Below are 27,510 nucleotides of genomic sequence, written 5' to 3' on the forward strand. Positions count from 1 at the left end.
TCTCTTATGGACAACATATATCTTTGATTGTCTTAGTCTCATGTGGAAACTCTTAGAAATTACCAGTTTTCCATTTAACACCCTTTCATGTCTATTAAGATCATTCTTATTTGTCTTACAGTCTTATTGTCTGATTGCCTTATTTCTCTTGTCATATATATATATATATATATATATATTTACCTATGTTGGTCTAATTGACCCAGATTCCCATTCTCTATGTGTTATAACTGTATTGGATTGTTCTCTTAATATGTGTTATACACAACCATTCACTCATCCCTATCTTCTGTTTTCTCCCTTCCTTCCTCAACTGACATTCCCCTCTTTCCCAATGCATATATGAAATATATGTATATGAAACTTACCTTGTAAATAGTGAAGAGCTCACCACAACAAGGAACTACATTTGACTCCTCTGCATCTAGATGCTCAAACTTATAGCTCCTCATTCCCTCAGCAAACTTGTCAATCTGCTCTTGCAACCTCCTGCAGATAACAGATTTATAGTTTTATAATTATATCAATTAGAGCTGAATAACAGAAAATTACAAATAAGAAGGCAGGAGTAATAAAGGTTTCAGTGTCAGGAACAAAGAATTTCTTGAGCTAACAATATCCCAGCCTCTTAAATACCAATGATAGGTACCAGCACAAGTTGGTCCTACAAAAAGGACAACAGAGAATGAGCCAAAGTTCTCTCCTTATCAACTTCATCATTATTTCCTTCAACTTTAAACACAAAGAGAGCTGATCACCAGGGACTACTCATCTTCTACCACTTTCAACCAGCGACACAGAAAGTCTCACACTAATATAACAGTCCAACATTTCTTTCCAGAGACTTATGAGAAGCCCCAAGAAACATTGCCAGCTACTGTAGAGCTGTGGGTTTTCCATTTTGTAAAACTTTAGGCAATAACTGAATTGAATAGCCTCCTAATCTCACACACAAATTTATAGCTACATTAGCTTCAAAAGCATTGTCATTACTGAGTACCAACCTAAAAATAACACCCCCTTATCACATATAGCTATTTGTTGCTCTTTCTTGTGTTTCAAGGTAAAGGTGGGACTTCGTCAAGGATGCGTTATGTCGCCCTGGCTGTTCAACTTATACATGGATGGGGTAGTGCGAGAGGTAAATGCAAGGGTAGTGGGTCAGGGATTGGAGATGGTTAAAGAAAATGGAGAAAAGTGGGAGGTGAGCCAGCTGTTGTTTGCTGACGACACAGCGCTTGTGGCAGGATCGGAGGAGGGATTGAGGAAGTTGGTGACAGAGTTTGGGAGAGTATGTGATAGAAGAAAGCTAAATATAAATGTGGGTAAAAGTAAGGTGATATGTACAAGGGGTGAAAGTGGCAGTAGCCTGGAAGTGAGCATTAAGGGAGAGCGACTGGAGGAAGTGGATAGTTTTAGATACTTGGGTGCAAATGTGGCAGGAAAAGGTGGAGTGAAGGTGGAGGTAGAATGTAGATTGAGAGAAGTGAGTAAATGCCTTGGTGGATTAAAGAGTGTAATGAGGAATAGACATTTGGGAATGGATGCTAAGAGGAGACTGTATGAAGGAGTGATTGTGCCAACAGCACTGTATGGGGCAGAAACATGGAACATAAGAGAGGAAGAGAGAAGGAGTTTGAATGTGTTTGAGATGAGGTGTCTGAGAAGTATGATAGGGGTTACTAGGCTAGAGTGAGAAATGAGGATGTGAGGAGGAGAACAGGGGTGGAAAGGGAGTTGGGAGATAGGGTTCATGAAAGAATATTAGGGTGGTTTGGACACATGGAAAGAATGAGTGAAGAAAGACTAGTAAAAGAGGTATGGAAGGCAGATGTGGAGGGAGTGAACATGAAGGGACGTCCTAGGATGAGGTGGATGGATGGGGTGAAGGGGGCTTTGGGGAAGAGGGGAATGTCTGTTGAGAGGACAGAAGACAGGGGTGAATGAAGAATGGTTGTATATGGATGATGCTGTGATGCATGAGGTGGAATGGGTGGGGGGATGGGGGTGAGGTAGTATGTGTGAGCAAAATTTGATGCAGCCCGAAGGGATTTCTCCCCGTCTTCTTTTGTGCATGGGGGGACGGAGAGGGGGGGGTCGCCGATTTGATGAATCAGCCTTGCTGTGGATGTGCTGTGTCTTGCAACACTGCTTCTGACCCAGGGCAGTGGACAGGGTGCAGGAATGACCCGTCATCTGGGAGGTGCTAAGATAAGAGAGAGGGTGGATGGGTGTGGAGTGTATTCAGGGATGGAATGGGTGGGAATGATTTTATGCCTTTTCCTTTTTGGCTACCTCCCTTGTAAGGGGGAAAAAGCCTTGGTATATGTATGTATTCTCTTCTTCCTTTCTTTGCTTTTTATCTGTACTCTTGGGTGAATTTGAACCAAAATAAGTCAATGTGTAATAACAGCCCCTCCCCCTTAAAAAAATAAATAAGAAAATAAATGTGGGTAGGAGGTAAAGGGAACATGGGCTGAGGGAAATACTTTTATTCCTGACTAGTTTTGCCTGAGTGGCTTCTTCATTCCTCTGAAGAAGCCACTCAGGTGAAACTAGTCAGGAACTACAGTATTGGACACCAGGCAATTTTCTGTTGAGATGGTTTTAGTAATAGGTGGTTTTCCCAGACCCTTTTATGCCTTGACATTTATATAAATACATATATATATATATATATACATATACACACACACACACACACCAAAGGCTTCTTCCCCCTTACAAGGGAGGTAGCCAAAGTCAAAGGCATAATTCCACTCCCACCCATTTCATCCCCACATACTCCTATTCCATTCACCACCCCCGTCCCTCCCTCTTTTTTTTTGGTTCCTCCTGGATGATGGGTCATCCCTGCATCTTACCCACTGCTTTGGGTCAGAAGCAATGGAGCAAGACACAGCAAGGCCACTTCATTTAATTGGTAACCCCTATCTCCGTCCCCATGTGCAGAAAAAAAGAAGACGGGGAGAACTCCCTTTGGACTGCATCAAGATATCATTCATATATACTCCCTAACACCCCCCATCCTCCACCCACTCCCTTCCACACATCACAGCATACACAACCATTCTCCACACACCCCTATCTTCTGTCTTCTCCCTTCCTTCCTCAACAGACAACCCCCTCTTTCCCAGCACCCCTTTTACCCCATCTATACATCTCATCCTTGGTTGTTCACTCATGTTCACTCACTCCACCTCTGCGTTCCACACTTCTTTTACTAATCTTTCTTCATTTGTTCTTTCCAAGGGTCCAAACCATTCCAATATTCTTTCATCAACCCTATCTTCCAAATCCTTTTCCACCTCTGCTCTCCTCCTCATTTCTCACTCTATCTAGCCTAATAAACCCTACCATACTTCTCAGGCATTTCATCTCAAACACATTTAAACTCTTTCTCTTTTGTGTTCCATGTTTCTGCCCCATACAGTGCTCTTGATACAATCATCCCTTCATACAATCTCCTCTTAGCATCCATTCCCAAATGTCTATTTCTCATTACACTTTTTAATCCCACAAAGCATTTACTTGCTTCTCTCAATTTACATTCTACCTCCATTCCTCCCTTTCCCACCACATTTGCACCCAGATATCTAAAATTATCCATTTCCTCCAGTCTCCCCACCTTAATGCTCACTTCCAATTTGCTGCCACCCTTTCCCCACATACATCTCATCACCTTAGTTTTACTCACATTTATCTTCAACTTCCTCCTTTTACACACCTTCCCAAATTCCATCATTAACTTCCTTAATCCCTCCTCTGATCCTGCTACAAGTGCAGTGTCATCAGCAAACAACAATTGACTTATCTCCCATTTTTTCTCCATTTCTTCTGACCATCTCCAATCCCCAGCCCATTATCCTTGCACTTACCTCTCACACCCTTTACCTCAAACCACTCTCTCCACTTCTAATTCTAACATAGGCTCTACTACTCTCATTAAAATTCTTGTAAAAATATTTGTACATACATACACACATATACCAAGGCTTTTTCCCCCTTACAAGGGAGGTAGCCAAAAAGGAAAAGGCATAAAATCATTCCCACCCATTCCATCCCTGAATACACTCCACACCCCTCCACCCTCCCTCTCCATAGAGTGGAGAAGCCCTAGTTCCCTCAATCCATCCCATTTAGTTGCCTTCTACAACACAGAACACGATGGTGGTGATGATGTCTATATAAACAGGGTCAGTGCCTATTCTCATATGCTTGGTTATTACATGAGCAAATTCCTTCACATCACCACCAACTCACCTGTCCACATTATCCAGGTACACCTTGAGATATGGTTGGAAGCATCGGCAAATGGCACCTTCAAAGGGTGATGAACTGTCTTGTTCTGGTTCTTCTTCTTGGTCTTCATTGAATGGATTTTTAGAATTGTCCTCCTGAAAAATGAAAAACCTGAAGAACTCATAGATAATTACCCATTATGCTCCAAATTTAAAAATACCTGCCAGCCATACCAAAATGACAAGAATTACATCAGATAACCAATAACTTTCATGTTTACTGGGTAACAGGACCAAGCATTAAGGATGTTGGTATGCTAGAAATTTAAGTTTTTGACAATTTTGTGAAAAATTGTGCAAAATCCATTTGAAGTATGCATAACATTTACTACTTTTATTAATTTTTTCCAAAAAGTATTTTGAAAGGGTGATGTCCCTATTTAAAGGGACATGGCATATTTAACATTTACATTTAATATTTTTCTTATTAATATAAACGAGGAGGTGAGGACGAGAACGGGTGGAAAGGGAGTTGGGAGATAGGGTTCATGAAAGAGTATTGGAATGGTTTGGATACATGGAAAGAATGAGTGAAGAAAGATTAGTAAAAGAGGTGTGGGAGGCAGAGGTAGGAGTGAACATGAGGGGGCAATCATGGATGAGATGGATGGATGGGGTAAAAGGGGGTAATGTCTGTTGAGGAAGGACAGGAGAAGACGGAAGATAGGGGTGACAGTGGAGGGTGGTTGTGTATGGATGATGCTGTAATGCATGAAAGGGAGTGGGTGGGGGATGGAGGATAGTAAAAGGGGGAATGGGCCTTTAGGTATATGTATATTGAGGAAATATAGAAAGTAAAGTAGATAGAAGCAAATTACAAGCATGCTTGTACATAAAGTGCAAAGTTTATGCATTGTAGAGTTGTGTGGTAGTAGATCTGACACAATGGTCAGAAAGGTCAGAAAGGGTAGAAACAGTTGACCACTATAGGTCAGATTGGGATGTGAGTTGGGTCACAGGCAGCTATAAGATGAGCACAGGTGCATACTGTTCAATCTTATTAGAAACTTCACTCTCTACAAGAGATCCCCATATCTCTCCCTTTCCCAGGACCAGCAAGTATCTCATGTAACCCCCCCCCATCAGACCTTTGTTATTTTAGTTATTTGAGTTATTACTGATTTCATTATTGTAAATCTAGAGTTAGCCAGACCTTGTAAATAGAGGAAATAGATATTATATTTCATGTTATATTGTTCTTTCATTGTGCACTCACTAGATTCACCCTGATTTGGTTGCAAAGAAAATCCCAAACAGGAATATCTTGTAACAACAGAAGCCAAGAGTTGAGTGGATGCGAAGAAATGGGTGGTATCTAATTGAGAATTTTGGAGAGAGAGAGAGAAAAAAAAAAAAAAAGTTATAATTGTTGCCCTGAATTTCATTAAGGGGAAACTCGTAGCCCCACAGTGCTTGGCAATGGTCCTCAGCCCCTCCCACAGATTTCTCTAGGGAGAAATTTTGGACTGTTGGTTGTGTTGCGTTAGTATGGGTGCTTTAATGTCACTGACTGTAAGTAGGAGGGGACCAGTTGCTGGATGTCAACTCATCGAAAGTGTAAAAGTACAAGATTTACTGATGAAGTTGACAGAGAGTGAGCTTGGGCCCAGTCCCCAGGTCAAATGTCAGTCCCTAAAGGATGCACCTCCTAATGGAGGTGAGGAGGTTGATAGGTTTTCAAAATGGGCATCTCCACTGTTTATCTTGCAGGGCCACCACAAGCATTTACCCATTATTAGTCTCTTTGAACTGATGGACAGTTGTTAGCAGAAGAGTAGGCCATGAGAGGGAAAAGAGTGGAGTGTGGTTGTAGGAGATGCTAGAAGAATACCTATTAAGGGTAGGGAGAATTAGTTATTGTTAAAACACTTGGAAAGAAATGAAAGCTGTAAATACACCTGGATTGGATAAATGTTATGTAGAATGTCTGACATTATTCAATGTGTGTCTCAGGGATGAAGTGTCCTAGTGTTTTAACTCCTATTACCTTTAAGAAATGGGAAACAAGGGCAGTGGATGGGAGTGGGTACGTGTCTTGTCCTGGCCATCTCCCTTATAAGGGTGAAGAACCCTTTAGTATAGAGAGATAAATAGACCTTAGAGAAATATTATAATTCAAAACTACAACATTACCTGTTCAAATGGGTTTGTGTTGCTGATGGATGTGCGTGGTGAACGAAGTTGATTGATATGGAAACCTACATACTTTCTGGCTAGTAAGGTTTCCAATTCAAACATGACCTGCAAAATTGAACAACAAATCAGTGAATATTAATAATGATTGCCTCTTCATGCTTCAGACTGGAAATCTACAGCCAAACAGTAGCTGGTATCAGTCGTCAGTGCCTCCCCCTCATAGGAGAGAAATCTTACAGTGTTGTCTCTGTTGTATTAAACCAGGACAATCAATCAATCGATTGTTACAAGTTTCAATAAGTGGGAAACTCACGGCCCACAGTGGCTGGCAACAGTCCTCAGAACCTCCTACAGATCTCTCTGGAAAGAAACTTTGGATTGTTGACTGGAGTGATGGTGTTCTGAATGTGGGTATCAGAGATGACTCCCTAACATCCATCTCACAGGACCAACTCATGCAGGCAGCTACTGTCGATCCCTCTCTCCTCATAATCAGCAATAAGTGTAATGTCATTTCTAAATTACAATTGGTTCACTTCTCATGTCCCTAATTCATAAGTGAATTTACATAAAACTTGACAATAACTTCTAAGGAAAATGTGGGACTCTGGTCTAACCTTGTGTGCATGCAGCAAAACCCCCACATCAATGTCTTGCGCTCGGAGTTCCATGGCATGTGAGAGCTGGCTTCGTGTTACCTCACAGAAGGAGAGGGCTAAGCGGGCTGGAACCTAAGCAGCAGGGATTCAATTGAACATAAAGAACATTAACTCATTTGATATATGATCCTGTCTTTGGCTAAATAAAAATATATCATATTTCCCAGAACAAAATTAGTCAAGATCATCATTGCTGTGACATGCTGATTGAGATAACTCTCAACTTTAGTCTCACATTAAAGAAATATATCCAAGTAGCACCTCCTGTTTTAACAATTTTTTTTTTTATATGAAATCTTGCATCCTAAGCATGAATGCGGAGATTAACTGTTATGACCATATATCTAAATATATTAGTAATGGACAAATGAAGAAAACAAAAATGAAAATTGGGGTAACTGACCAATAAATCTCCTGAACCCCGGCTCTTCAGAAACACAGCATGCCTATGAAGTTACCTGCCAAGTGGGTGGAAACATTGCAGCCAAAGTCTTTTCAAATTCAAGGGCTGTCTTCAAGAACCACTTCCTTCTCAGATCCACTCGTGTCAACCAGGCATCACTTTCCCCACCAGCAAAGAGGACCTCGTACTCAGCCAACTGAGTCTTGACTACATCTTCCACGATAGCCTTTCTGTTTACCAATCAGTAAAATATTACTCATTTCTACAGGATGCTTACCCATTTGGACATCAGGTTACTTGATGACACTTTTAAAACAATCACACATTTCAATACTATTGAGAAAAATGCTCTACAACTTTCTTCATCTGTGGAGTTACATGTGATGAGATGGGTTAAACAGACTACATATTCTGTCTATATACCAAGGGCTTCTTCCCCGTTATAAGGGAGGTAGCCAGTGAAGGCATGCATTCACTACCACCCCTTCCACTCTTGTTCCCCTCTCATCTTAGCTCCTCATGGATGAAGGGTCATCTTTGTCTCCTACCTCCTGCCCAGGTTAGAAACAATGCAGCAAGACACAGCATATCCACAGTAGGGCATCTTCACTTACACAGCAACTGTTCCTCCTCATCCTATGCTTTAACATAGTTAAACTCACAATATCACAAGTATTTACATACCATCCATCACTAGTACATACATATACCAAAGGCTTTTTCCCCCTTACAAGGGAGGTAACCAAAAAGAAAAAGGCATAAAAACCATTCCCACCCATTCCATCCCTAATACACTCTACTCCCCTCCACCCTCTACTCTCCCTCTTATCTTGGCACCTCCTGGATGATGGGTCATCCATCACTAGTGGTAAGCATAATTAATTACATGGTGAAATTACTCAATAACTGATTATAATTTCCAGTAATCAATATCCAAACAATTACTCCCTTGTACAGGGGAAAAAGACCTTGGTATATGTATATATGTACAATGTAATGATGTAAATAAGTGTGATAAGACTCAAATACCACTCAAATAAAGAATGGTAATAATTTTGAACTGCTACTATTCATCCAAACTGCTACCCTCAAGTCTTTCCTTTATCAACTGTGACTCAACTCTTTGGTGCAATTTTGTCCCTAAGGATAGATGTCTTGGTTATTGCTTACAAAATATTCCCACAATGAAAGGAATTCTTACTTGACTTTAGTGTCTAAAACTGACACAACTAGACAAGCTTCAGCAAGCTCCCTGGAAGGAGCAAACCGTTTGGAGTTGGGGCCATGGAAGGCAAGATGGAAATCCTCCAAAATCTGCTTCTCAAGGTCTGCCCTGATTTGCTCTACCTGCAATAAAACCATATAATGGTAGTTTAACATTTTCAACATGGTAACACATAACAAAGTAATGTCGTAGCACATTGGTAAAATTATACTAATGACCCACTTTCGGAGAAGAATAAGCGAAAGTAAAAAGATCCGTATATTTCGATCACTATCTGTGATCCTCTTCAGATCTGCTGAAGAGGATCACAGATAATGATCGAAATATACGGATCTTTTTACTTTTGCTTATTCTTTTCCGAAAGTGGGTCATTAGTATAATGGTAACACATTTTACAGATTTTGAGGTTACCAAACAAAAGCAATTTTATGAAATTGTGAGATACACTTTGTACATTTCAGCTTGATGGGGTCTCTTCAACACTGATTATTTTTAGCTAAGTCTCCTTCCAATGCATAAGATTGCTTATCCTTTAACAAAGCATGATGTTTAAGGATTTTCATTATCATAAAAAATAAAAAAAATAAAAAAAATCATACTGAAACATACTCTGAAAATTTATACATATACTTTTTTCAAAAACCTCAATTTTGCAATAACATTATCCTTAAAATTTCTAAATACTACACCATTATAACTTCCAGAATATTACCTATCTATCCATCTATTTACTAAGGGATCTTTCATTCTTATAAGGGAAGTAGCCAAGTCAATGGTACAGACCCACTCCCATTCATTCCATTCCTATCCACCACCCTTGTTTCCCTCTTATCTTAGCTCCTTATGGATGAAGGGTCATCCCTGTCTCCTGCCCAGTGCCCTGGCCAGAAGCAATGCTGCAAGACACAGTGCATCCACAGCAAGGCTGCTTCACTTAATCGGCAACCCCCCTCCAAAATATTACCAAGAGGTGAATATATATATACATATACAAGCCACATCTAGACAACATCACAATACTACTTTCTTGAGTGACTTATGGGCCAATCTAGTGGCTGTTGCAAGTTACCTGGGAGCTATGGGCTACCTGTAAAATAGATATGGTGCAACAAGTTGATTGATTGCCACTAGTATTTGTATATAGTGCTTCGTGGGTGGGAGTTTTTTCTATGCCTTTTTCTTTTTGGCTAACCCCGTGTAAGGGGGAAAAAGCCTTTGGTATATGTATGTATGTATGTATGCTTCGTCAATATTTTTTAAAATATAAATTCATCACTAACTTACCTGTCTTGATAAATCTGCTACCTGAGGAATGTGTTTGTACTTGTGCAGGTGATCAAGTACATTCATTACTCCTTGCAACAATGTGGCAATTTCACCATATTCACGCCGGACTTTCAAAGCCCTGCAGAAGAATAATAGGTAATTTGAAAATCTATATACAAATGTTTTTCCACACAGAACATTTCCAATACTGGATATAAATTCCTGTATATTTTTGCCCAATATTTGCAACCAAAATATTTTCCTACTTACTGTAACTTGTCTACTCCTTCCACCAGCATCTGGAGGTGATTTAAGGTTGTGATAGACAAGGTGAGGTTACGTTTAGCAGTGTCCAACTGTTTAATATCACGAGTAATCTCCTTAACACGCTGCTCAGATTCACTTGCTCGCATCTTGAAAAAACAAGACGAAATATGTCAGTTTTTGAGGGGTTATGTGGTCAAAAGTTCCCCTTTGCACTTCTCAAAACTGATGGGATAAGACCTAATCTTCCCACTTATAGAAATAGAAAGCATTTTTGACCCTTTGACTACCAGCAGAATAAAATCAACAAGTGGCAGTGAAAGAGTTTGAGAGTATTTAGCCCTGTGATTGCTGGAGGGTTCCCTAAATCACATTGCATCAGCCAGTGAAAAAGGTAGAACATAAATCACTATGAAAATTACTCCAAGAAAATCTATACCCAAATCCATGTTATGTTCATTATAACTTCCTTTACAATGCTCATTTACAAGACAAATACTTTATTTAGGGTGGTAATATAAAATTGAAAGACCAACGAGGACCACTCCAGGTAATGGTTCTTTAGGATGGATATCAGAGACAACCATCTCCCTGCCACCTGTCTTCATAGCACATTACCAACTGGAGGAACAGCTCCGAGCCTCTATCAACTTCTACTATTCTTCCAAGTGTACAAAATTAACAAAGAGCTTTTGGTTTAGGATGGGAACTTATCACAAGGTCATGGTAACATAATGAAAAGACCACATATCTAAGGGACATTAACAAATTGTTTTCCATACAGATGTATCAACTCCTAAAATAGTTTTGATGATAATATAGCCCTAGCTAAAACCATAAGTGAAATTAAAACTATCTCCTTTCATTTGTATCATAATTTTGTAAAAAGAACTAGGTAAAAATAAAACACAAACAGCAGCCCAAAGTTTCATCTCAGAATAAAGGGAATGAAGACTGCTGGTTACAGTGGAATTGCAAGTTAGAGAAACTTGAGGCAATATTTGACTGACTAACTTACTGATAGACAACCAATGCACAAGACTGAGAACCCCCTTTCTCTTACTCCCAAGTACATCTTTACAATAAACCCATTAATCTACAAAATACCCAATGAAGGACAATTCAATCAACAAAAACCAAATCAATAAACATCATCTTCTTTTCTAGGTCCTTACTTTGATATCCTGGAAGCGTGTGAAGAGCTCTGTAATGGCTGACTGAGCCTCAAGCAAAGAACTTCGGCCATCCTGAAAGTAAAAAAATATATATATACTGTATATATAAATATATATATTATAGAGTAAAAGGAAGCAAATGTTTTTTGGGATTGAAAAATGTCATGAGAAATAGGTATCTGGGGATGAATGCAAAAAGAAAATTGTACAATGATGTGATTGTGCCCATGACACTGTACTGGGAAGAGATTTGGAACTAAAGGTAGGTAGAAAGGAATTTGAATGTGTAGAAGTATATGATGAGGTTATGAGGGTTATGAGCATAGATGGAGTGAGAAATGAGGAGATAAGGCGGAGAGTGTGGATGGAAAAAGAGCTGGCTGACAGGATTAATAAAAGAATACTGGGATGGTTAGAGCATGTAGAAAGAATGAGTGAAGGACTTACAAAAAGAGTGTGGAAAGCAGAAGTGGATGAAGTGAACCAGGAAATGAACAGGGTGAAAGGGGCCTTGGGTAAAAGGGGTATGTCTGCTGAGTGGAGAATGGTTGTGAATGAATGATGAATTGACATTGCCCTAAGGAAGTTCTTCATGCCTATCTAAATTCTTGAGTGGATGATTGCCATATAATAAAGTGGCGGGGTAAACCAGATTTAGCTGTTGGGCCATGCTGTGAAGGTGGTGTTTTGATGCACTAATTCTGACCCAAGCAATGGGTGAGGGACAGAGATGGCCCTTCATCCACCAGCTATGATAAAAGGTGCAACAAAAGGGTGTGGGATAGGTGAAGGGTGGGTGCATGCATTGGCTGTCATCACCACTTGTAAGTGGGAAAGGACATTTTGGTATATGTATGTATGTACATATACATACATGTACCAAGAATATATAAACAAATATACTGTACTGTATATGCATAAATTTATATCCCTGATCCTATATGTCCCACTGTGTTGCCCTTTATGACTCACATGGGAATCCCAGTGGCAGAATTCTCCCCCACCTCCTATCAAGAGGAGCTAAGATGAAAGGGAAACAAATGGGTGACAGATAGGAGTGGGATGGGTGGGAGTGTGTGCATGCCTTGGTTGGCTGCCTACCTTATGGCAAGAAATAACCCTTTGGTATATATATATATGGAAATATACATAAACACATATACTTTACATATACATATATATATACAAACACACACACATGAATATATAAATAAATTTCTGAAATTACCTGTTCAACATTAGTGAGTGACCGTACTACAGTCCTGATTTCATCATCAATAGTGGTCATGCGGACACGCATTTCTTCCAAGACATCATCAATGTGATGCAAAGACTGTTCTGCTGGAAACCGAGTGTTGATGTAATCAACTGCATTGAAATCAACTGCATCAAATGGGTCTTCACTTGGTAATATCTGAAAATATGAAAGGACATGGATTTGAGCAAAATGACCAATGATCACTGTAAGAAATTAATCAATCAATCTTTTGCCCCTGTTCCCTCTTGCAAGAGGACTGCAGCCCCCAAGACACTGGCCATGCCCACCACTCCAGCCCTTGATTCACTCAAAGAGATTTTCTGGAGCTGTCTGGAGTGAATATCAGGATGTTTAGTGTGCCAAGAGGCTACCGAGCGCAGACATGTTGTGCTATGTTCCATCTTAGTTGATATGGAAAGATGTTTTGTGTGCAATGATACAGGTGGATCTAATGTGAAATGGATTGGTTGTGGCACATGTGATAGGTTTCCAGTCAATGGAACTTGAACCAAAAATCATTATGCATTCCTAAAATATTCATTCCTCTTCACCTTTAACTTTGACAACTTTTTCTTGGTAACATTACTGCTAGTGTGTACACTATATTTTGTTCCAAAGAATAATTTTTTCCTGACCTTTGCTCACTATATCTTTCAATGAATCTCTCTGCCTCTCTCTCTCTCCTTGCATGTAGGAATACAAGAATTTACCCATAATTCTGATAATAATGGTTTCTCCTGGCCCAACTGGTAAATTTCTACATTATCATACGAATGGCATTCAAGAACCATAGCTTACTACAAAACCAAAAATTAATTAAACTACATTTTGGAAAACTCCATGTCCTTAATACTACATTCTTGCAAAGTTCAAGTTCTTTTTGATGTTTTCTTGCTGATTTGAAAGGTTTTATCACTTCTTTTAGAAATCACTTATTTTGATTATTTCCCCCATCCAAAACCTCAATTTCCTGTGGTCACCAAGACTGTTGGAGTAGTAGGTGGGGGGTGACTAAAAAAAAGTAAATTTCAATAGAAACAAAATTGAGATGTGTTCAAATCAGCAAGAAAATCTCCTAATCCAAATTTTTACCCTTGGAAGAGATATCCAACAACAGACTTCTCACCTGACAACTGGCGAGATTTGTGAATACCATAAGTTATAAATAAATCCAAGTGTGGGGAACATAAGTACAGAGGTAGTCATGTAGACCGGTATGCTAAGAAATACTAAAACCAATATGTTATATGTTTGTTTCATTCTTTAATTTGTGATCTGAGAAAAATACAATACCTCAGATAAAAAATATTGGTAACGTGGACATATAAAACCACTGCATACCTGTCAAGTCTTGTTTTTTGCATAAGTCTTACGTAATTTCTATGATTTTCAAGTCTTACAACCTAAGTTGAAAATCTTCCACTTTTTCTCTGCATGCGATATGTTTTTTAATGCGTTTGTTTTAAATAATTCTAAATCAATTCCTCTATTCAAGCATTATATTAGATAACACCTATCCCAACACATCGGGGCATGCCAGAGAAAGCTAAGTCTAGTTACTTGTACTGCCGAGTACAACAAAGTCAAAGAGCATCAGTGAGCTGCAGTAGGTTCACTGGAGCTCCGCAGCTCCACCTCATTGATGGTCTTTGTTGTACACAATGTAAACACATGACACAGTATGAGCACCATATAATGAAAAACAGTAGTTTCCAAGAACCTTTGCAAACAGTACTATTTTTCAGTATGTGGACTGTGGTGTTCACACTGTCATGTGTTTACAATGTGTATTCATTCTGTAGGTTTTGAAACAAATATTGAATGAAAAAATATGGTTTTCTAATGGCTTAATTACCGTTTTAAACACAATTTATGCTCTCTAACGCAAAATGTTACGGCAAGAACCGTAGTAGCTTGACAGGTATGCCAGTGGCAAAAACAAAATAAAAGTAATAACAATATTGAATATATACAGTACATATCAGTAAAAAAATCACAGTGCCTACCTCTTGTATAGCCTTTACGACTTCTGGTGGGAAATTCAGATTTAAATCTTCTACTGCTGATAAGTCTTCATTGTGCATCATGGTTCCAAGTTAATAAATGTTGACCCTCCTAGACATTTGCGACTATCAACTGTTTACATTGACGATGCCGTGTATGACGTCATTCTAAACTCAACCCTACTGTGAATAAAGTTGTTTCTGTATGAAAAGCTAGATATTGATAATTACTAAATTAATATTGTTAGGATGATGTTTACCTGTCGTATCATTTATACCCATAAGTTAAACTTTTATAGTGTCACGGTATTTCTTACTTAAATACATGTTATTATTCAACAAATATATTTGTATATGTTTATGTGTGTGTGTATTTTACCTGATTGCATTTACACAATTGTAGTGTACAGGAAATGAGAAATGCTCGTTTCCCGTCTCCTTTACTCCAATGAACGATATCTAGCTCCAAGTTTGTATACGGTTCCAACTTGGTTTATGTCTTCCAAATGTCATATTTAATGTGAATTTATACGTTGTTCCAGTTTGGGCTATATAACCTTCTAAGATATTCCAAGTATTTATGTATCAACATTGGAAACTATCTTTCTCATCATATTGGCATGTCTTTTTTTTTACATTGCTCTAATGACTTCAGCCCTACTATTCCTAATCAGGAGACATCTTGTAATGTAAGATATTCCCTTTCGCGAGCTGCTGAATACTGTAATCATACCACCCCTTTCTCTTCTAACTTTCAAAGTTGGCAGACACAATGGTTTATCTGCCACACAGGGAACCAGTTATGTTGTGACATATGTATTTTCTCGATTTTGTTTACATTCTTCACCCTGTGTGAGAATCAAACCACGGAAACATTTCCTAGTCTTGAACGAACGCCCATTCACGACGAACACGTAGTTTCGGAGGACCAGAGAAGTAATACTTCTCGGAGAGGGAGTGGTGTAATACGTAAAACGCGAGAAAAGGAAAATAAGAAGTGAAGATATCTGTGTGAGTTGCTCACGACGTGAAGCGCAGACCCTAACCTATTGTTTGGACATTAAACGAGCAGAGCTCTCGTTACACATAGAAGTTTAAACAATGTATTTCAATTTTTAGTTTTAGCAGAAAGAAGGTCCACAACAAAAACTTAGAGATAATTTCGACATTTATTACAATTCAGGATGTCTCCAAATTGATCAAATATTGAAGTAACACAATCAAATGGAAAAAAAATCATACTAATTCTTATTTCCTTAGTAAATTGGTGAGAATTTCCAGACAAAAGACTTGAAGGTTTCTCCTCATATTGTACATGTACATGAATGGAGATACCCGCCCTAGACTAATCCTGCGCGCACTAGTACCTACATATACCAAAGGCTTTTCCCCTTACAAGAGAGGTTAAAAATAAATAGATAAATAAATAAAGGCACAGAAACCACTCCCTCCCATTCCATCCCCTACATATTCCACTCCCCTCTGCCCTCTTCCCTTCCTCTTTTCTTGGCACCCCCTGGATGACGGATCATCCCCGCATCCTGTCCACTGCCCTAGGTCAGAAGCAGTGTCGCAAGACACAGCACATCCACAGCAAGGCCGCCTCATTAAATCGGCAACCCCCTCTCCGTCCCCTCATGCAGAAAAGGAGAAGACGGGAGAAATCCCTTCGGGCTGCGTCAATTTATTTCTCATACATACTCCCTCACCCCCATCCCCCACCCACTCCCCCTCATGCATCACAGCATCATCCATACACAACCCTTCTCCATTCATCCCTATCTTCTGTCCTCTCCCATCCTTCTTCAACAGACATCCCCTCTTTTCAATGCCCCTTTTACCCCCATCCATCCATCCATCCATCTCATCCTACGTCGACCCCTCATGTTCTCTCTTTCCACCTCTGCCTTCCACACCTCTTTTGTTAATTTTTCTTCACTTATTCTTTCCATGTGTCCAAATCACCCCGATACTCTTCCATCAACCCTATCTCCCAACTCCCTTTCCATCCCCGTTCTCCTCACCTCCTCATTTCTCACTCTATCCAGCCTAATACCCCCTATCATATTTCTCAGGCACTTCATCTCAAACACATTCAAACTCCTCTCTTCCTCTCTTATGTACCATGTTTCTGTCCCATACAGTGCTGTCAGCACAATCACTCCTTCATACAATCTCCTTTGAGCATCCATTCCCAGATGCCTATTTCTCATTACACTTTATAATCCCCCAAGGCATTCACTCGCGTCTCTCATTCTACATTCTACCCCTATCTCCACTCCCTTTCCTGCCACATTCGCACCCAAATATCTAAAACTATCCACTTCCTCCAGTCTCTCTCCCTTAATACTCACTTCCAGTCTGCTGCCACTCTCTCCCCTTGTACACCTCATCACCTTACTTTTACCTATATTTATCTTCAACTTCTTTCTTTCGCACATATTCTCAAATTCTGTCTCTAACTTCCTCAATCCCTCCTCTGATCCTGCTACAAGCGCAATGTCGTCAGCAAACAACAGCTGGCTTATCTCCCACTTTTCTCCATTTTCTTTAACCATCCCCAATCCCTGAACCACTACCCTTGCATTTACCTCTTGCACCACCCCATCCATGTATAAATTGAACAGCCAGGGTGACATAACGCATCCCTGACGAAGTCCCACCTTTACTTCAAACCACTCACTACATTTCTAATCCTAACACAAGCTCTACTACTCTCGTAAAAACTCTTGTCTGCGCTTAACAGCTTTTCTCCTATTCCATATGTCTGCAATACCTCCCACAGTGCTTTCCTGTCTACCCTGTCATAAGCCTTTTCCAGATCCATAAAAGCCCAAAATATACCCTTACCTTTTCCTATAGAATTCTCACATATCTGTCGTACCACAAAAATCTGATCTACACAACTCTTACCTGTCCTAAAACCACACTGTTCCTCACCGATTACTCCCTCTGTTCCTCTTCTAATCCTCTCAATCAAGACCCTCCCATAAGCCTTTCCAACCACACTTAACAAGCTAATCCCTCTGAAACTACTACACTCACATTTGCCCCCTTTCCCCTTGTAAAGTGGAACTATATAGGCACTCCTCCAGTCGTTCGGCACTCTACCCTCTCTTAAACAAACAATAAATAACCTCACCAGCCAGTCCACCATCACTGTACCTCCTTTTTCAGACATTCTGCATAATATCCATCCAACCCAGGTGCCTTACCTGCTTTCACCATCTTAACAGCCGCTTTCACTTTATCTTTCTTTATTTCTCCTCCATTTTCCTCATTCATCACGGTCATTTTCTTTGCGCTTCCCACTGCAACTACCCTTCCCTCCCTATCCTCCTTCACATTTAACAACTCCCTTAAATACTCCTCCCGCCTTCCTCTCACTGCCCTCTTCCATTATCATCTCTCCATCTGCACCTTTTACCTTTTCTTCTCTACTTGATTCGCCTCCTCTTTCTCTGTTAATTTCCCCCCCAAAACTTTTTATTACTTTCAAAATTTTCTGTCATATTCTTACCCCATTTCACATCTGCTCTCCTCTTTGCCTCCTTTATCTTATGCTTTACTTCTCTTCTCTTTACTTTGTACCTCTCATATGATTACCTCGTCCTAATTTGTAACCAATATATGAAAGTTTGCTTCTTCTCTTCTACACCCTTCTTTGCTTCCTCATCCCACCACACACTACCCTTCCTTCCATTTCCTCCCGTCCTCCTTGTTCCCCACATCATCTTTGCACACCTTATGACTCCCTCCTTGAACCATCCCCATTCCTCATCCACTCCTAGTTCTACTCTATCCTTCACTCCCTCCCATTCCTCTTTCAGCTTCTTATACTCCTCCTTTTCTTTCTCACTTAAGCAGTTCACTCTAAGCACCTCTCTACCTTCTGCCCTTTTCCTCTTTCTCCACCTATCTTCCACTCTCAACTTACCTTCCACCAAAAAATGATCTGATATTCCCCCACTCTCTCCCCTTAGAACATGTACATCCTTAACTCTTCCTACTATACTCCTGGTTACCACCATTTGTCCATTAACACTCTATCTACCACCCTTCCCTCCACCACCCTCTCCCATGTGTACTTATGCTTGACTTTCTTCCTAAACACTGTATTTGCTATCGTCAACTCTCTTTCTAGACACATCCCCACCATCAACTCTCCACTATGATTTTTTTCCTGGAACTCCACACTTCCCAATCACTCCGTCTATTGGTTCATTTCCTACCCTAGCATTAAGGTCTCCAAATACAACTACATTGACATTTCTCCCTAATCCATCTATGCACTCATTTAAATCCATTCAAAAAGCCTTCCTTTCCACTTCACTCCGGCGTCAATGACCATTGATGTTGCGACGCTAGATAAATCCCAATTATTCAATTCAATTCCTCTTCACTCTTCTCAATACCAGGCCCATATGCACATACAAAAACCCACATCTCCCCAGTTTCACCTTCATCCACATTAACCTTCAAGAAACCTCCATCCACTCCACTACACACTTACCTATATACACGCGCGCGCGCGCGCACACACACACACACACACGCACACACACAGGGCTGAAATAATTTCAGTACCGCTTAGTTGCGAGTCGTTACTCCAACTTTCGTGGGCGGGGGGTTGGGGGTGTGTGTGTAAGGTCACAGCATTAACCATAGATCGGTCATATATGAGCTCTGAGCTCTCATCCGAATCCAAAATGAAATCCAAGACCATGGTGAATCACACACACACACACACACACACACACACACACACACACACACACACACACACACACACACACACACACACACACACACACACACACACACACACACACACACACACACACACACACACACACACACTTTCGTCGGATGGACGGCGAAGATTGGAGTTCCGAAGAAAAAACTAAATCTACACGGATCTCAACGTCAATGAAGTACCTTATTGTATTTATAGGGAAGGGGAAAGCTCGTGGTGTAGTGGGAAGGTGATAAAAAAGAAGAAGGGGAGGGATTACTGAGGGAAATGGAAGGAAATGAGGAAGGGGAGGACTTGGTCCAGGAGGCCAGGCGTCTTGTAAACAAACGAAGGACTGAGGATTTTGAAGAAGGGATTAACAAAAATGCAAAGATTAGGAATATAGATAAGAGCAGCACAATGGATGGTGAGGATAATAATTTTCAGGGATTTAATGAGGGGAGGTAGGATACCAACCTCCCCCGATTAGCAAGACTAGAGGAAAAACTTGAACAAATGACCGAACAGTGGGAGAATAGGTTCGATAACATAGCAAAGATTGCGCAGAGTTGAGAAATTGGAAGAACTAGAGAAGGTGAACAAAAACTTAACTAATGAAATAGAAGAATTAAAAAGACAGTTAAAAGAAGTAAAAGATGAGAATGAGGAATTAAAGAGGAATAATAAAGACAATAAAGAGGCCATAGCAAAAGAAGCACAGGGTTGGAAAAAAATCCAAGAAAACAGTAGAGTTGCATTTACTGACATAATGGGACATTTCGCAGTGAGCAAATCGATACCAGACACCGCCAGATTTTGTAATTCTTGCCGGAAAATAAATACTTTTTTGGGCAAGTTTTATAAGCTTACAGAGGTGTATCGTTGTACATTATTGTGTCTGAAATTTAAGTCAATTAATTTCATGATTGCAAACGGCATATAGCATTGTTTGAGCCTCTATTTATAATCACAGATGATATTCGTAAAACAGCCTATAATTGCATCAAGCCAAGCAATTTGTCATTTTCTACCGACTTCAATGGACGTATACTGATATATACTTTCATTTGAATACACCAAGCAATAGGCAAATCCATGTAATGTATCGAAAACATAATTTTGCATCGAAGACTTAATTTTTTCGATACGATAAACTTTGCCTTTTTCTTATTTTTTCTTGAATCTGACGTGCAGTTTGCCACGGCACACGTAAAATTAGTCATATTTGTTTGAAAATAGCTCCCAGCAGATCTAAGAGGCTATTCTTTACAAAAATGTCGTTAATTTCGTACGTCCGCCACCATTATTTTTTTTTTATCTCTGATTATCTTCATATACAGGACGTGACAGTGATATCCATTATTTTTCAACACTCTCAGATAAAATGCACAAACCGAAATCAACATCCTCTTATTTTTACTGCTCATAGTTACTTCAGTAAAATAATTAACTATTCTTAGTTTTAACTTGTAATTAAATTAACAAAGCCTTATCACACACCAGTAAGTAAAAATTATAACATTAAGAGTCATGTTTTTAATTTTAAATACATTTATGCAGCAATTTATGGCGTATCTTTTTTTAAATGTCGGTTTCCAAATTAGCTAAGTCACCCCTTTGCCTCGTGAAATCCGAGAAAATTGAAAATTCTAGCGCTAATAGGATTCTACTGCGAAAGGTCCCATTAAACAGCAAATGAAAGAACAAACTGAAGACTCAGTTATTAAAGTGATGAGACAGAAGGAGAATATAGTAAGGGACTTAGCAGGTAAAAAGAAACGTATAATTATATTAGGAATGGAAGAGAAACATAACCTAAATAGAACCACAACAATCAATTAGGAAAAAGAAAAAGTAAGCAGTTTACTACAATTAGTTCAGGAAGATGAACCTGAAATCATTAAACAAATTGAAGAGATACATAGGCTCGGGAAGTATAGTACAGATAAGACCAGACCAATTAAGATTAAATTCAGGTCACAAACGACAGCAGAGAATATATTAGCAAAACCAGGGAAACTAGCAGCAAGCGAACAATATGAAAAGGCATGGATAAAAAGAGAAATGAATAAAGAGGAAAGAGAGGAGGAAAAAAAGAAAAACCATGAAGCTAAGGAGAAAAAACGAGAAAAATGGAAAATATATACTTGTTATACAAATGAATATGTACAAGCGTGCAGAGAGGAAAAGAGAAAATATGAAAAATATGTCATAGAAAAATGTAAAGATCAACCAAAACTATTCTACAGATTTGTAAACAACAAACTGAAAAACAAACAAGATTTGGAGAAATTAAGACAAGGAGGAGTTGAATACACAGAGGACATAGAAATAGCGGAAATTATGAACAAGCATTTTAAATCAGTGTTTATAAGGGAGAACATACAACCTGAAGAGATCGAATGGAAAGAGAAAGTCCCCCCTATGAAAGAAATAGAAGTAACAAAGAATGAAATAATGACACACTTGAGTAATCTTGATGTCAGAAAATCGCATGGACCAGATGAAATAGCAAACTGGATTTTGAAAGAATGCAGGAATGAACTGGCAGACAAAACACATAGCATAATAAACAGTTCCTTGAAAGAAGGAAAAGTTCCAGAAGATTGGAAAAAAGCAAATATAGTACCTATATATAAAGGGGGAAATAAAGAAGACCCTACCAACTATAGACCAGTCTCTCTAACAAATACAATAGCAAAATTTTGTGAAAGAATTGTCAAAAGTAGATGGGTAAGATATTAAAAAAGAAAAAAAAAACGTGCTAAATCCAAAGCAATTTGGATTCAGACAAGGACGATCGTGCGTCACCAATTTAATATGTTTCTATTTAAGGCTAATAGATATAATACGTACAAGAAAGAGATGGATGGGCTGATTGTGCATTTCTAGACCTAAAAAAAGCTTTTGACAAAGTACCACATAAGAAGTTGCTTAAGAAATTAGAAACCGAAGGAGGAATACAGGGCAAACTGCTTAAATGGATGGAAGACTTTTGCAAGAAAGAAAAATGAGAGTAGTGATAAGAGACAAACACTCAAATTGGGATGAAGTAATAAGTGGTGTTCCACAAGGAACAGTTCTGGCCCCAATAATGTTTGCTATATATATTAATGATATGGATGAAGAAATTGAAAGTTATATGAGCTTCTTTGCAGATGATGCAAAACTATTAAAAAAAAGTGAACACGGAAGAAGATTGTGAATCACTACAGAATGATCTAAATAAAGTATGGGAATGGAGTAAGAAGTGGGAGATGGAGTTTATTACTAAAAAGTGTAGTATAATGGAATTTGGAAAAAGCAAAAACAGAATTACAGGATCATATAAATTGGGAGAAGAAAGTATAAAAAAAAGTTGAAAATGAGAAGGACCTGGGAGTTATTGTTATGAATAATATGTCACCTGAGAAACAAATAAATAAGATTTTTTGTGAAACTTATAATTTAAAAAGAACATTCAAAGTGGCATTTACATACCTGGATGAAGAAATGGTGAAGAAAATACTAATCACTTTGATAAGACCAAGATTGGAATATGCAGCAACAATGTGGTCACCAAGTACAAAAAAAAAATGTATAAAAAACTTGAAAGAATACAAAGAGCAATTACAAAATTGGCACCAACACTCTCAAAACTATCATATGGAGAGAGACTAGCAAAACTTGAGCTACAGACACTAGAGGAAAGAAGAGAGGAGATTTGATAGCTATTGACAGAACCATGAAAGCAGTGGCGGATCCAGGCTAAAAAAATTGGGGGGGGGGGGGGCTAACCTGAATTCCTTCCTCTGAGTAGTCTGATGTATCAGAAGTCTGATGTATACTTAACTTAATAAAGTTTTTAAGATTTTTCTGTATTTTAGACATATATAATATAATGTATATGCGTTTTATATTGTTACACGCTTGTGCTAGTCAGTGACAAGGCACTGGCACGCGTATACTCTCGCATAGAGAGAAATTATTGCAGGATCCGTGTGTAGTGTTAGTGCACATGGACTCATGGAAGTAATAAAAAATAAAAGTAGCTTTAAAAACAGAAATACAAACAAAAACGTGTATGAACTTCTGAACCTGTTAATAAAAGTATCTAAATTACATTAATAACACACAGCATTGTTCATGGGATCTCACACGAACATCAACCTCCTGTTTTTTGGGGGCAAATACATTGATTACACCGTCTATTTCAATATTGATTTCATTGTGAACGCCGAGTAGCGCCAGGCCGTTGAGGCGATCTTGACCCATAGTATTCCTTAGGTAGGTCTTCAGTCACTTCAGGGTTGAAAATGAACGCTCGGCCTCTGCGTTCGAGACTGGGAACGTAATCAAAACTCGGAGGAGCTTGGCCAGGTTCGGATACATTCGGGTCTGGGCGTGGGCAAGGGCACCTCCAATGGATTCGAACTTCATTGTTGTTGAATACCAGCGCTCTGCTTCCGCCTTCACGAGGCTCAAGGTCTCGATGTCAGCCTCATAAACCTTTGCCGCTTCCAGTACAGCAGCAACATCTTCGTCAGCGCTGCTGAGCAGATTCTTGATCTTGAAGCCAACAGGAATAGTATCATTCCCGAACCGGGTCTGCAGCTCAGTCAATACATGGTCGAGGAATGGGACATATACAGATCTTCGGTAATACTCCTCAGCTGTCTGGAAGGGTAAATTCGCTCGCTGCGTTTGGCGCTTGCAAACTCGAGGTACAGGAATGGTGTCGGGTGATGAACCGATCTCCTGGAGGAGCCCCTCTGCCTTCTTGAAGATGTCCTGGAAGCTGGTCAGTGCACCTTCCCGGGTCTTGTTTAGATGCGTCACCACATCACCAATCGTAGCGTACGCTGAGACTAGATCGACCATAGGGGACTGCAGGGCTCGGCTCGGCTCCACAGTGTGAGCTAGCACAGACTCAGCGACGGCGAGACCAATCAGAAAGCGCGGCTCTCGGATTGCTATTAGTAGTAGTCCCGCCGTCGCGTCCGAGTTGCTCTCGTTCTCCAGAAAGACGGCAATAACTGGCAGGAATTCCATAAACACAATGACTGAGTCGTGTCGCTCAACCCATCTAGTAGCGCAGAGGCTGACCAGCTTCTTCCGCTTCGTGGACGTGTGGTCTTTTACGAGCTCAGTAAACCTCATCGAGCGCATGTTTGAGGAATAGATGTAGTTATACACCTCGCTGGGAGTCTGGAGAGCGAGCTTTACCTCCTTGGTGTCACAGGCCTTGGTCAAGACGAGGTTGAGACGATGACTGAGCGGGTGTTCTCGAACTACCACAGCTGCACACCCGCGAAACTTTCCCATCATGGCACTGGCACCATCAAAACAGAGGCCACGGCAGTTGCCCATGTTGAGGCCGACACTCTTTACTGTGCTAAGCAGGAGGCGAGCCAGGCCTTCCCCAGTCATATCCTTGGCGTGAACAAAGCCAGGGAAGTCCTCCCTTAGCTGACCTCCGCTGAAGTGACGGACGCAAATGGTGGCCTGTTCTTTCCCTGAAACGTCGGTCATCTCGTCCATCATGATGACGAAGACTCCAGAAACTGATGATACCACCTTCTCTTGCACCAATCGCCCTGCAAACAAGGATATTAACCCCCGGACCTGGCAAAACATCAGAAAGTACTAAAATCGATTAAATGACATCCTTACAATGATTCATGGCAGAACAAATTTGGGGGGGGGGGCTTCAGCCCCCTCAGCCACCCCCCCTGGATCCGCGCCTGCATGAAAGGCATAGAAATTATTGATAGAGAGGATCTAATAAAATGGAATGATAGAAATACAATAGGGCACGGAAAGAAAATCAAGAAAGACAGCTATAGAAGAGATCTGAAAAATAACAGCTTTCCTCACAAAGTAATAAACAGTTGGAACAAGTTAGATGAGAAAGTAGTGTGTGCAAAAACAATACATGAATTCAAAAATAGTTTAGATAAAATGAGATATGAAGACGGGACACCACGAGCATAGCTCCCCTTCCCGTAAAATACAACTAGGTAAATACACACACACACACACACACACACACACACACACACACACACACACACACACACACACACACACACACACACACACACACACACACACACACACTTCAACGAATGGACGGCTTAGAAGACGTTCTGAAGAAAATTGAAGTCTGTGGATCCCAACGCAAAGAGAAGTGCCTAGTGTTTTTGCAGGGTGGGGGGGTAATTGCTCGTGGAGTAGTGGGAACGTAGGGAAAGAGGAAAAGGGGAGGGATTACTGAGGGAAATGGAAGGAAATGAGGAGGGAGTAGACTTTGCCCAGCCAGACAAGCGGAAGGTAAACAAAAGACTTAGCGAGGATCAAATGTCTAACAAAAATGTAAAGATTAGAAGTATAGAGAGGAGCAATACAGAAGAAAGTGACGAGAATATGTTCCAGGGATTTAAAGAGGGTGGGGGGGACACAACCCCCCCCCCCCCCCGACTGATAAGACTAGAGGAGAGAGTTGATAAGGTGATCGAGGACTTGGAACGTAAGTTAGGTAATGTAGACTCCATTTTCCAGAGAATTGAAAGGTTGGAACAACTAGAGAAGGCTAACAGAAACTTAACTGAAGAAATAGAGGACCTAAAAAGACAGTTAGGAAATGTAAAGGAGGAGAATGAGAAATTGAAGAAGAATAGTAATGAAAATAGAGAGAAAATAGCTACAGAAGTTAAAAATTGGAGAATAACTCAAGAAGGGAATAAGGTTTCATTCACTGACATAGTCAAACAGCAATTGAAAGAACATAATGAAGACTCAGTTATTAAAGTGATGAGACAGAAGGAGAATATAGTAAGAGAATTAGCTGACAAAAAGAAATGTATAATTATATTAGGAATGGAAGAGAAACATAACCCAGATAGAACCGCAAGAATCAAGGAGGAAAATGAAAGAGTAAGCAGTTTATTAAAATTAGTCCAGGAAGATGAACCAGAAATTATAAAGGAAATTGAGGAAAAATTCAGACTTGGAAAACATAGTACAGATAAGACCAGACCAATTAAGATTAAATTCAGTTCAAAAACAACTGCAGATAAAATTCTATCCAAGACGGTGAAACTAGCAATAAATGATAAATATAAAAAGTTATGGATAAAAAGAGATATGAATAAGGAGGAAAGAGAGGCAGAAAAGAAGAAAAGAATTGAAGCTAAGGCAAAAAACGAGGAAAGAACGGAGTCAGAGAAAGAGAGATTCTATTGGAGAGTAGTGAACATGAAAATAAAGCAGTTCGACATACTAAAGAAAAACATAAGGGAAACAGAGAACACAATGGAAGTGGCAGAAAACTAAGAGTGTCTTACACAAATATAGATGGATTGATAACAGGATTGAATGAACTGAATGATTATTTGAAAGAAAAAGAACCGGACATAATGGGAATTGTAGAAACAAAATTAAAAGGCCCACTACCACCCAACAGTGTAGGACATGATACATACAATTATTGGATTAGAAACAGAGAGAAAAAAACAAGGGGGTGGAGTTATGTTCCTGACTAAGAAGGATATAAACGTGAAAGGTGTCATATATGGAAAGAATACAGTAGAGATGATTATGATAGAAGTGGAAGACCGAGATAAGAAGAGCAGAAAATTTGTGATCAATTATGTGCCTCCGAAAACAGCCTCATGGGAGGAGAGTGAACATAAAAGTATGTTAGAGGACACAAAGATAGCATTAACTAAAATAATGGAAGACGGAGGAAGAATAGTTATGATGGGCGACTTTAATTGCAAAGAAATCTGCTGGGAAGAAATGACAGTAAAGAGTGGTGATGACTCATGGGGAAATGCTCTACTTGAGATGATTACTGACCATTCAATGACACAATGGATACAAGAGAACACTAGGTATAGAAATGAAGAAGAACCATCGAGGCTAGACTTAATAATTACATCTGAACCAAGAATAGTGGACAAGATTGAATATAAAACACCAATAGGTAAAAGTGACCACATATTGATTGAACTGGAACTTAATGAAGAAAAATATATCAAAAGAAATGAACAATATAGAAAAGGAAGAATGATGTATGAAAAAACAAACTTTGATAAAATAAGA

The 27,510-nt window shown here is 39.6% G+C and overlaps 1 protein-coding gene across 1 annotated transcript in view; it reads right to left on the reverse strand.

Moving 5' to 3' along the window:
• The window catches only part of Vps53 (vacuolar protein sorting 53), a 30,400-nt gene extending 15,213 nt beyond the window's left edge, over window positions 1-15,187 (reverse strand). The window contains exons 1-12 of the mRNA XM_076210567.1: window positions 15,070-15,187; window positions 14,694-14,873; window positions 12,658-12,843; window positions 11,430-11,501; window positions 10,261-10,403; window positions 10,009-10,129; window positions 8,701-8,846; window positions 7,555-7,729; window positions 7,055-7,168; window positions 6,435-6,542; window positions 4,264-4,397; window positions 369-489 (exon numbers count right to left, since the gene is read on the reverse strand). Coding sequence (XP_076066682.1) covers window positions 369-489; window positions 4,264-4,397; window positions 6,435-6,542; window positions 7,055-7,168; window positions 7,555-7,729; window positions 8,701-8,846; window positions 10,009-10,129; window positions 10,261-10,403; window positions 11,430-11,501; window positions 12,658-12,843; window positions 14,694-14,774 — 1,401 coding nt within the window. The 5' untranslated portion in view covers window positions 14,775-14,873; window positions 15,070-15,187. The remainder of the gene's footprint in view (window positions 1-368; window positions 490-4,263; window positions 4,398-6,434; window positions 6,543-7,054; window positions 7,169-7,554; window positions 7,730-8,700; window positions 8,847-10,008; window positions 10,130-10,260; window positions 10,404-11,429; window positions 11,502-12,657; window positions 12,844-14,693; window positions 14,874-15,069) is intronic.
• Window positions 15,188-27,510: the final 12,323 nt, after the last annotated feature.

Source organism: Oratosquilla oratoria, chromosome 27 (assembly GCF_046742065.1).
Source record: "Oratosquilla oratoria isolate Oo_2021 chromosome 27, ASM4674206v1, whole genome shotgun sequence".
Lineage (NCBI taxonomy): Eukaryota > Metazoa > Arthropoda > Malacostraca > Stomatopoda > Squillidae > Oratosquilla > Oratosquilla oratoria.